This window comes from Bos indicus, chromosome 5 (assembly GCF_029378745.1).
Source record: "Bos indicus isolate NIAB-ARS_2022 breed Sahiwal x Tharparkar chromosome 5, NIAB-ARS_B.indTharparkar_mat_pri_1.0, whole genome shotgun sequence".
Lineage (NCBI taxonomy): Eukaryota > Metazoa > Chordata > Mammalia > Artiodactyla > Bovidae > Bos > Bos indicus.
The window spans coordinates 87,718,821-87,731,009 of record NC_091764.1 but is presented as its reverse complement, the minus strand read 5'-3'; the positions used below and the strand labels follow the sequence as shown (position 1 = coordinate 87,731,009).

General features: G+C 33.8%; 1 protein-coding gene across 18 annotated transcripts in view; it reads right to left on the bottom strand.

The window, feature by feature from the left end:
• Positions 1 to 12,189, bottom strand: part of C2CD5 (C2 calcium dependent domain containing 5) — a 91,772-nt gene that overhangs the window by 15,110 nt on the left and 64,473 nt on the right. For 17 of the 18 annotated variants that reach the window (XM_070789959.1, XM_070789961.1, XM_070789951.1 and 14 more), the window contains 8 exons: positions 11,888 to 12,052; positions 9,931 to 10,071; positions 7,960 to 8,023; positions 7,511 to 7,572; positions 7,187 to 7,285; positions 6,480 to 6,569; positions 5,914 to 6,001; positions 4,769 to 4,855 (listed from right to left, as the gene is read on the bottom strand). In XM_070789959.1, coding sequence (XP_070646060.1) covers positions 4,769 to 4,855; positions 5,914 to 6,001; positions 6,480 to 6,569; positions 7,187 to 7,285; positions 7,511 to 7,572; positions 7,960 to 8,023; positions 9,931 to 10,071; positions 11,888 to 12,052 — 796 coding nt within the window. The remainder of the gene's footprint in view (positions 1 to 4,768; positions 4,856 to 5,913; positions 6,002 to 6,479; positions 6,570 to 7,186; positions 7,286 to 7,510; positions 7,573 to 7,959; positions 8,024 to 9,930; positions 10,072 to 11,887; positions 12,053 to 12,189) is intronic. The other variant, XM_070789955.1, reaches the window with a different exon arrangement.

Sequence of the window (12,189 nt, the reverse complement as noted above, 5' to 3'; positions counted from 1 at the left end):
CAATCTCTTTAACAAGTGGTGCTGGGAAAACTGGTCAACCACTTGTAAAAGAATGAAACTAGACCACTTTCTAACACCATACACAAAAATAAACTCAAAATGGATTAAAGATCTCAACGTAAGACCAGAAACTATAAAACTCCTAGAGAAGAACATGGGCAAAACACTCTCCGACATACATCACAGCAGGATCCTCTATGACCCACCTCCCAGAATATTGGAAATAAAAGCAAAAATAAACAAAGGGGACCTAATTAAACTTAAAAGCTTCTGCACAACAAAGGAAACTATAAGCAAGGTGAAAAGACAGCCTTCAGAATGGGAGAAAATAATAGCAAATGACACAATAGACAAACAACTAATCTCAAAAATATACAAGCAACTCCTACAGCTCAATTCCAGAAAAATAAATGACCCAATCAAAAAATGGGCCAAAGAACTAAATAGACATTTCTCCAAAGAAGACATACAGATGGCTAACAAACACATGAAAAGATGCTCAACATCACTCGTTATCAGAGAAATGCAAATCAAAACCACTATGAGGTATCATTTCACGCCAGTCAGAATGGCTGCGATCCAAAAGTCTACAAGCAATAAATGCTGGAGAGGGTGTGGAGAAAAGGGAACCCTCTTACACTGTTGGTGGGAATGCAAACTAGTACAGCCACTATGGAGAACAGTGTGGAGATTCCTTAAAAAACTGGAAATAGAACTGCCTTATGATCCAGCAATCCCACTGCTGGGCATACACACTGAGGAAACCAGAAGGGAAAGAGACACATGTACCCCAATGTTCATCGCAGCACTGTTTATAATAGCCACGACATGGAAGCAACCTAGATGTCCATCAGCAGATGAATGGATAAGAAAGCTGTGGTACATATACACAATGGAGTATTACTCAGCCATTAAAAAGAATACATTTGAATCAGTTCTAATGAGGTGGATGAAACTGGAGCCTATTATACAGGGTAAAGTAAGCCAGAAAGAAAAACACCAATACAGTATACTAATGCATATATATGGAATTTAGAAAGATGGTAACAATAACCCTATATACGAGACAGCAAAAGAGACACTGATGTATAGAACAGTCTTTTGGACTCTGTGGGAGAGGGAGAGGGTGGGATGATTTGGGAGAATGGCATTGAAATATGTATAATATCATATATGAGACGAGTTGCCAGTCCAGGTTTGATGCACGATACTGGATGCTTGGGGCTGGTGCACTGGGACGACCCAGAGGGATGGTATGGGGAGGGAGGAGGGTTCAGGATGGGGAACACATGTATACCTGTGGCAGATTCATTTTGATATATGGCAAAACCAATACAATATTGTAAAGTTAAATAAAATAAAATTTTAAAAAATTGCTATTGTTATCTTTTTTTCTTATAACACAGGTTCATATGAAAAAAAAGTAATTTATGGTGATGCCACATCATCTCTGTTCCTCACAGTATTCAGAGAATTTTGATGACCTTCACTTGATAATGTTCTTTAAGAAATTACTTAAATTACTAAAATTACTTAAATATCAAAAATTACTTTTTGATATTTCAAATCAGAAAAATCAAGATAACTAGCAAGGTAACATGAAATCAACCATAATTTGAGACACACATCAAAACTGTTTTGTTTACCTTGAGAAACAAAACCAAGTATAACAAAACATAGAAGGGGAAAAAAACTGAACATGGATGGACAACTCAGGCCCAGGCTTACTCTACACAGTCAATTAGAATACACATAATTGAAACATATTCTCTTCAAAGAGTCTCTCATTTTCAGTAACACCAAAAGATAAGTAAAGGTTTATCTACAAGTGAAAAGATGGAAGTATTAATAAACATACTGTGCATAGCTCTTGACACTACTCTGTCAACTAAAAAGAAATAAAAATTTTCATAAATCATCTCATTTGTGATGAGAACTTGGAAAATAAATTAGTATTCAAAGTTTTCAGAATTAAAAAAGATAAACCTCAGTCAGCTTAGCTAACTGACCTAACTATAAAAACTATATTTATTTATCATATCAGTTGTCAATTTTTAAGCCTCTGGTTGCAGAAAGAAAGTAAAGTTTTTTTTTTTTAACATTTATTTCCCATCCTTGCCTTTCTATCTCCCACCTATTTCCTCTAAACTGCTAAGCTTAACTGTTTCCAGATATTTCTATTCTCTATTCAAAGCCTGTCTTCATGTTAAAATATTCAGCTACTACATTCATGATATAACACTCTATTATTACATGTTTCCTACCTTTCAAAAGCCATTCTATCCTCAAATTTTCTAAAATATTTTGAAATAACTTTTTCTAATGTATATAGCATAGCACACGTTCTCCTGGAGAGACGTCAGGAAGCAAAGACAATAAGTAAGCATGCAACGTAAACCACAGTATACACGACTTTAAAAAAAATGCACAGGTAAACTTTTTAGTATTCACTGATGAATTTAAAATATAACATTCAAAGAAAGGCACGTAGGTTTTACAGTTAAGTACTTAGTATTAAAAGTTTTATATATATATATATATATATATAAGTATTAGATGTGATGATATTATTATGAAGCTGATAACGGTGACAACGATGATGATAAAGGCAGCAGGATCTCATTCAGTGATTTTCAAACTTTTTGAAACCCTTTCTTCTAACAAAATCACACAGAAAGCGAACACAGAAAGCACAGTGAATCAAAGCTACTCTAGTTCAGAGGTAGGTGAGCCAGCACTAACCCCGATACCTTGCCTCTTGGAAGGCCACAAGGCACCTCTGAAGAAATTCTAGGGTTTGGAGGGACAGAGTTTAAAAATCATTGGTTTAACTGATTTGAAGCTATTTGGAAAATGAACTCAAAGAAGCTCAATGTGACCTCAGGCATAATTTAGCTTTTGTTTTTAGTAATAATTGAAGAACCATACACCATAGAAACTCAAAAAAATCCGAGAATTTTAAAGGCTGGAGAGAATCTTCATCTTTTCACATTTTACAAATGAAGAACTGAGACTTCAGTGGCTTAACTGCAGATTAACTGGCCCAAGTTCTCACATTTGATATCATCAGGAGTAGAACTGAGAAAAAAGCCAGGTCTCTTGCTTTATTAGTCCACTTTATGGCCGTTTCCCATGCTCCTTAAAATAAACTGCAAATATTTTAGGTATTGTTTAGATATAACTTATTCTGCTCAAATTCTTCTTTGTTTTTCAGTTCACAGAGTATCATTTGTGCAAAATACACTGATTACTACAAAAAGCATTAGTTTTAATTACCTTTGAAAACATTTTGAAAGCTATTACTGAAACTGTAAGTTATCAATATAGACATGGTTAATTTACAGAGTTTAAATTTAATCTTCCGCAGATTTCAGTAGCTATTAACAACATGGTAAAATAGAGCTGACAGGGACCTCAACTCCACAAATAAATATTTTTATAGATTAGCAACTAATCAAACCTTATTGCTGATAGGGTTATTGGTTTTAGTTGCCCCCTCCTCACCACTGCTGGGTAAGGATAAACTAAGTGAAAACTAAAAGTAGTTTGAAACTAACCCCGTGTTAAATGTAAGTTTCTATAGAAAGCAGGTGTTTAAAAAAAAAAAATCTTATGAAGTCAGTTCAAGGAAGATTCTAGACTGTTCTGCTTTTTGTTCTAAAAGCTATATTTAAGTTATAAATCTGAACTCAGATTGTCTTTGGATTTATCCCTTCTTTTTTTTTTTTTTTAAAGAAATTCTCTATGAAGTTCTAAATGAGAATTTTATTTGGATAAAAAGGAAAAAGAACCACATGGTAACCATGTTAGAAAGTTCCAAATCTGAAAGTAGCTTAACTTTTTCAGCTCCAAAATATGAGTCAAGATCTATTTATCTTCATAGACTCTGAACTGATTTAGTAAAGACTCTACTGATATACACACAATGTGAATTTAAAGCTATTATGTATTATAACTAACTTCATATCAGATAAAGTAACTGACAAATAGAAATCATATGCATGATAAAATGTAAACATTAGAAAGGCCATCTGATTTTAAATAATGAATGCATCATTTCTCAGAATAAAAAATTTAGGAAAAACACAAACATTTATTGTATATAAACTGCTCTAAGATAAGGTACAGTAATTCTGAAATTTTTGTAAGAATTACATTGAAATCACAAGAGAAATGGAAAAAACTACCTCCCATTTTTCTCCAAAGATTGTAGAGATATAAATATACCTAATGTTACTGAATTAAGGGATAATCATTTTGCATTTGAAAAAATGTTCCTCAAATATAAGATACCCGAAAGACAGAAAGCTCATCCCTTTCTCACTTGCACTAATCCTTGCCCAAAACCTCTCTCCACATAGCTTCTGAAGAAAATAAGTATTTTGTTGTCTAAGAAAATCTAGAAGTTTCTGCAAGAGGTTACAATGTTGCTGGAAAAAATTCACCAGATAAAAATATCAAAAATACCATATGTGAACAGTTAACTTTGGGAAATCCAAATCTCTGAAAATAAAACTTTAATATATTTGAGGTATTAGAACAGAATATTATATGAAAAATTACCTTAATAAGTTATGATGAGATTACTAGAGAAATCAAAATGAAAGCAACAGTACTCCCTCCCCTTTATGAACATGAAGAAACATACAATGGGGAATGAAGAACAAATCTCCATTTCAAAATTAAGTTAAGATCACCTACAATCAAGAAGCAAGTAAAAGCATCTAGAAACTAGTATTTGTGCTTGCATTTCTCTTGCTTAACCAACCTTTAGCTGGTGGAAAAGGATGAGAAGGAAGTGAATCTGAACAGAGTTCCAGGGGAAACTGCAGAAGTTCTTCATTATCTGTAGAGGCTAGAGAAGCAAGAAAAAATATAAATTACTATGTAATGATCTCTTATTAATTTTTTAAAAATTAAGAATCTGGGATAATATATGTATTTTTCCCCAACTCAATTTATTCTGGTTATTTTCTCCTTGCTTTCTACCTTCACGTGCAGACACTGAGAGTGGTTGCTATCTTTCCAGGTGGGACTGTTAAGATTTAGAAAGGATGATACATATAAACCTCTTAGCACAATGCCTTTCAAAGAATAAGCACTCACTAATAATTATTACTATCCTACTTTTGTATTGATACTATAGTAGTTCTATAATACTTAAACCAGTTACTGTCTATTTATTTTTGATAAGTATCTGAACACATCATCATTTAACACATCTTTCAATCTGACATTTAATCAATACTATATAGGTGTAATCGGAGAAGGCAATGGCACCCCACTCCAGTACTCTTGCCTGGAAAACCCCATGGATGGAAGAGCCTGGTGGGCTGCAGTCCATGGGGTCACTAAGAGTCAGACATGACTGAGCGACTTCACTTTCACTTTTCACTTTCATGCATTGGAGAAGGAAATGGCAACCCACTCCAGTGTTCTTGCCTGGAGAATCCTAGGGACGGCGGAGCCTGGTGGGCTGCCATCTATGGGGTCACACAGAGTCGGACACGACTGAAGCGACTTAGCAGCAGCAGCAGCAGCATATAGGTGTAATATATTCAACTTAAAATATTTTAGATATTTATTTAGCCAGCAAGTCATTAAACTTCAGAAAGTTTCTTTTTTTTCAGAGCCTCTAAATTGCTGAAGAATTAATGATACAATCTAAGTCTAAAAAACAGCCACATTTTCTGTGTAATCAGCAGTGAACCACCTATCCATGTGTGAAACAAAAAAAAGCCAGTCATATGCTTATCCATACAGTTATCCTGATAAAGAAAACAGAAAAAGTAACAGTATCTTACCAAAAAACATATCATTTAGTTACCTATCCTCTATATTTTTTCACTGAACTATAAAACAGACAAATATATTTTTTTCACTGAACCATACTCCCATCTACCACAGGTTTACCTCTTTGCAATAACTTCTCAGCGTGTGTTTTTGTAGTCTGTAAAGCCTGATTTTTGTCAAAAGTTATTGCAACTGCTGTGACTGTAACCTAGAATCACAGAAACAATATGATGAGCGAAGTAATCATTCCCAAAATCATCTTCTCACAGATCTTTCTCACTACATACAACTTATACAAACTGGCTAATCTGCCTTTAGTTTTACTGGTTAAGATTCTTAACCGGAACTGCACATAAACTCAGATATTCAGACTACAACTAAGCCCAACATGTACACTGAAACCTAGGTATTCCAGAAAAAGCTCAAGAACCTTCTCTAAAGGATGGAGACTGCAGAAGTCACACTGAGACAGAATTCCCAGTGGGTATTACGCTGGAACACACATGTGATTCCACCTTTAGATAACTAGAGTTCACAAAAGTAAACGGACAGATAAGGTCTGACTCATACTAACATGTTTAAAAATATTTTGAAATAAAGCAGTTTATACTTCTCAATTATGGCAAATGTATAATATTAAAACAGATCAAAGAAATCTTTTTAATAATAGACTAAACTGTAATTACCTGAATTAATTCATCTTCAGGGAGAGAGACTGTAAAATTGACATGGCAGAGGCAGCAGGGGATCATAGACCGGAGTTTAAAATACAGGCTCTACACAAAAGATGTAATATCACTTCTTGTAATTTAAAAATCCATAAAAAATGATTTTTAATGCATATTTTACTGTGGCAAATAAAATTCAAAAGATTAAAACATTTCTGTTTTGTCTATTCTTTCATTAAGAATACAGTTTGGGTGGGGGGAACACATGTATACCCATGGCTGATTCATGTTGATATAAAGCAAAAACCATCACGATATTGTAAAGTAATTATCTTCCAATTAAAATAAATTAATTAAAAAAATAAAAAATGGAGATATTAAAAAATGAATACAGTTTTAATATCTGAGCAGACAGTAATATTTAGTCATATTTCTAAGTCATAAAAACATAAGAAAGAGGGATTTTAAAAATTTATAAATACAGATTTTTATGCAGTTTAAAGCTATGAAATAACTCAAAATATATATCTTTTATACTATGGCATATTAGGATGGAGAGGACAACTTTGGCATTTTACTTGGTGGCAAGTTAAGACTGACAAATAAATAAAATAATTGTCCCTACCACTGTGCAAGGTATTCCAGACAATACAAGCACTTTTCTTTTTAAATCTCATGATCCTTAGGCATTTTAACTAAGGTATAGTTAGTCAGAAGGTTCCTACCTTAAGCAAGTTTTCACAGAGATCATTAAAGTTCTTATTAAGGGCTTGATTAGTCAGGTTAAGGCTGCTTAATCGGATTACTCTTACTGATGTAAACATCTAAATATGGGAAGATATAATGGCATGTCATTTCATTATTTTTAACTATATACTGTAACAGAAAATAAAATAAACAATAACTACCATACTACTACTATAATAATTATTTTCTAAAAAGATAAGATTTAATTGCAATAAGGAGGTAAAAAGAAGACACATGTTAAGAAAAAACTTGCCAAAATCACACATGCTATACTTGTTTAAAATTAAGAATAAAAGGTTTACCTGTATTTCAGATGTCCAATTATTTATACCAGGCATGATTTCTGTATTACAACTATAAAAGCCTGTCAAAATAAATTAGAGTTAAAACTTAGGATACTATTTCATTTATTCTTGTTGTTAAAGGATAACATATTTCAATTATTACATGAAGTCCTAACTGTAAAATCTACTCATTCTTTTCTTCTAAAACTCTATACCTCTGGGAAACTTCAGACCACGTTAATAAATCAGCATGGTTTTGGGGGTAATGATAAACATAAAAGGATTGAAAATCAGCTCACAAGTTCTAATGTAAATATTTTTAAACACTGTGTTTTCGATCTTGGGCAGCAAAGAACATGATAGAATGTAACACTGACAAAGCCTTTAAAGTTAGTGCTATAACAATTATGAACCGAAATACTGATATGCAAAATTAGTCTCCTCTCAGGTAATTTTTCTCTATTTACCTGAAGGAGGTGGGACATCAGTGAGGAGAGAATGTACATCTTCCATAGCATCTGTGTCATCAATCTGAAAATGAAAAGATTAAACCTATCACATAAATAATAAATATATAGTTATTTCAAATTTTTAAGATTATTTTTATTATTTATTAAATAGAAAACATAAAGCGTCAAGGAAAAGTAGAGCCATTTTCCCCTAAGTTAAAGCATAAAATTTGAAAAAACTTTTCTAAAATCTATAAACTTTACTGCAATAATAATTATAAATACTTCTAAATGAAATATCTTACATTACAAAGTACACTGGGTTAAAAAAAAATCAAGCCTTTTCTCAAGACTTTTTGAGGGCATGTTTCAACAGATTTACAAAGATAACATAAATAATCACTACCTCTGTTTAAACTAATAAAGTGTAACTTTAAAAAATCTTTTGGCTAAATATGGAACTGCTTTAAAACAGAATTACATAGGGATAAATTTAAAGGTATATCTTAAAAGAATAAGTACAAATTCCATTTTTCTTACATCTCAATATTCTGTTGTGAATTATAAATAGTGAACATATCCAACTGGACATATATAGACATTCCTCTGTACCTTGGGGGTCTAAGTCCTATCTCATACCCTTGAGGTGTCAAGAATCACTTTCACTTACACTTTGCTTCAGTTACCCACAGTCATGGCCATACCTCAACTGTGGTATTCCCCAAAACATTTCACACCAAGATCTCAAGCACTCTCCAAACACAACCCCTGTGTCTCTCTGTCCCTTCTTTTACTGAATCTACACCTTGCCTTCTTGTCCACACTTGAAGCACTTCCATTCTCCAATTAGCTAGAATCCCAGGATCAGAAGTATCAAAAATGCTCTGGACCAAGGTTTAAGTAATGCTAAGAATCATCTAGAGGTTTGTGAAAGATTCCTGGGCCCCACATTGAAATATTCATGTTTGAGGTCTGAGTAGGGGCCCCAAGGGTCTGAATTTCTTACAAACTCCCAGCTGGTGCCAATGCCACTTCACAGGACACTGAGTAGCACTGCTCGAAACAGAACCCTGGAGCTTGTTCTTAATCTTTCACTGACCTACTACACTTTTCTTTTTCCATTCTCAGACTGTAGAAATTATGAGAAAAGTGTACAAAGTCATATAGTTTGAGTTTTCTACAAGGTAACACTCTTATTTCAGTTAAGCCTTGAGCATCTTCTACAGCTGACATCCTAATCATTCACAGGCACTGTTCTAGACTCTTCAAGCCTCCAATCTCAACCCAGTTCAATTCTACTATCACCTTCCTGCTTTACTGAGATGCAGATGTCGGATTTTTTCTCTCAACTGTCACCTTACCAGGAAACATTTCTCAGTATCTTCATTTATTTTCCTTTCCTTCAGGATCAAAGAAAGATCATCAACCCTTTTAAAGCTAAGCATTCTACAGGGGAGTGCCTGGGAAGCAGATCTGTGAAAGCAGAGGTTCCATAAACCTTTCATGTCACATTTATTCTTCAGGAAAGTCAGTTCTGAATGTCTTTGTACAATGAAAATTCGATTACATATTCTGAACTCGGCAAGAAAACACTACAGTGCTTATATTATTATGTTTACATGTAAAAATGTTATAGTAACATTATAACCTATAAAGTAGATAAGAACTATAGTAAGTGAAGGAATAGAACCTTATTTAAATTAATTCAAATTTACAAAAATAGCTCCAAAAGTTTAATGTTTTTATTTCAACCCCAACATTAATTCTTCTCAAACCATCTACATTATTTAATCAGTCATCTGGTGTTAAACAAAAGATATATTACCAAGTCTTGATATCTTCAAATTTGTTGTAATTTCTGTAAGAAAACATTCTTCTGACATTTATAACAGTTGTAATGATAAAAATCGCACCAATTTAGGATTTGATTGCAAAAATATGTATCTTATCGTCCAAAAACTTTTAGAAATTATTTCAATGCAATAATACCTCCAAAACAAAGGCATCTTTTTTCCCATGTGAAAGGTCCAATTCTGTAACTTCATCAGAGCTTTCTGACTGAGATCTCAAAAGTCTTGAGCGTTGTCTAGGTTCTGGAATGGGGGATCCTATAATCTCTTCAGATATCTCCTAAAAGAAATATAATTGCTTTATATCGTATCTTTTTCTGTTTAATGGAGCTTCCGTTGACATGTAACATAGCAGTTTCAGGTATTCAACACAATGATTTGATATTTGTATGCTTCGGTCTGGTTTTAAATTTGCATATTAATAGAAAACTACAGGGCGGGTCTGTAAAATGTATTTCTAGTCTATATTTAATTATAATCTTTAGGAATAATTAAACTTTTATAGAATACATGTCTATCTCTTTTAGTCAGACACAACTTGGGGACTAAACAACCACCACCGCCTTGATACAATAATCCAGAAACTATCAGACACAGCAAGGCAACACTGACATCTAGTGTACAAAGAGGACACTACAACTGGTAGGGAACTAGCCGTTTTTCCAGCTCACAGTGTTTTCTACTCAACATTTGAAAGTCCTAAATAACTCATAAAGAATTAAAGATTATGTACCAAAATAACATTCTAATCTTTTATATCTTATGCAGTGTTAGTTTTTCAAAGCCCCAAATAGTAAAATGTGGTATATGACATACGTATCTATGTTTGTGTTTGTACACATAATACATATATTATACATGTATTTGCTATGCAACTTATTAAGCTAAATAAATTTTGACAGTTACAATGATCTTTTTAAGGTAAATGTATGGTGCAATCTTTTATGGGTTTGTAAGTTTTTACCTATTTTATAGCCAAAGATCGCAGCTAACTAGAGGTTCTAAACAGCTGCTGGCCACAAGGATATCAACAGAAAGTGGATATGTGAACACAAATGTAAAAGACAAAGCTTGCTGTTGGTATAAGAGAGCTATCTTAAAAAAAAAAAAAAAAAAAAGACCAAGGAAATTATTTTTAAAAAGGTTTTTCCAAACTGTTTTCAACGTTCTCTGCTAGTGCATACCTTACATAAGACTGCCACCGCAGTTTCCTAACTCAGCTACTCCGCAGCACCTTCATATCCATTACCTTACTTGCTTTCCACATTAATCTGCCCTACATAAATCTGACAGGGTGCCTGTTACAGTGACTACAAAGTGAGAAAGAAAAGACCCTGCATTTTTTAGTATTTTTGCCATAGACAAGCAATCTTTCTTTATACTAAACAAAGAAAATTTTACACCATTTATTTGGTTACTTAACAAGAACTTATCTATCAGGAGGCTACTACTAGGAGGAATTGGTTGAGCCACTAGGAATACAGCCCTGATGCAGCTTCATTCTATTGAGAGCATCAGGCAAGTAAGTGAAAGTCACTCAGTCGTGTCCATCTCTTTGTGACGCCATGGACTATACAGTCCTTGGAATTCTCTAGGCCAGAATACTGGAGTGGGTAGCCTTTCCGTTCTCCAGGGGATCTTTCCAACCCAGGAATCAAACCCAGGTCTCCCATATTGCAAGTGGATTCTTTATTAGCTGAGCCACCAGGGAAGCCCAAGAGTACTGGAGATAGCCTAGCCCTTCTACAGTAGATCTTCCTGATTTAAACCGAGGTCTCCTGCATTGCAGGCAGATTCTTTACTAACTGAGCTATCAGGGAAGCCCAGGAGCAACAAGCAATACACAAAAACATACTTTACACATAAAGACACACAGAAATAAGAGAAACAGAAAACAATAAAACACTGAAGGGAGATGGGAAGTACCAAAAATTGATGGGACAGTTACCATTTTTTAAATAGGGTGTTTGGAGTTGGCTTCCCTAAAAGATAAGACATTTGAGCATGGATGTAAAGGAAGGATAAAGAATGAGTAATAGGGACAGCAAATTTAGACAATAACTTATGTATTCACAATGGAGATTTATTTCACTTACCGGAGGATTGATTTCATACAACTCTTTATTCTTGGCAATCGTGTCATTTATCTTCTTCTGCATATGAGATATATGCTGCTCGTATGAGCCATCATTAGGAGTCTTTCCAGCAATCTGAATACCACCAGGCGTTGGTAAAGCTGCTAAGTACACACCGGTGGCCGACTGGTAAAAATAATGGGGGAATAATGAGAAAAAAAATATCTAAATCATAACAGTCCTTCAGTATTCATATTCAGAAATATGGTCCTTGTCCTGTAGGAAAAAGATAATTAGCACCAGTGTTCGCACAGGACATATGT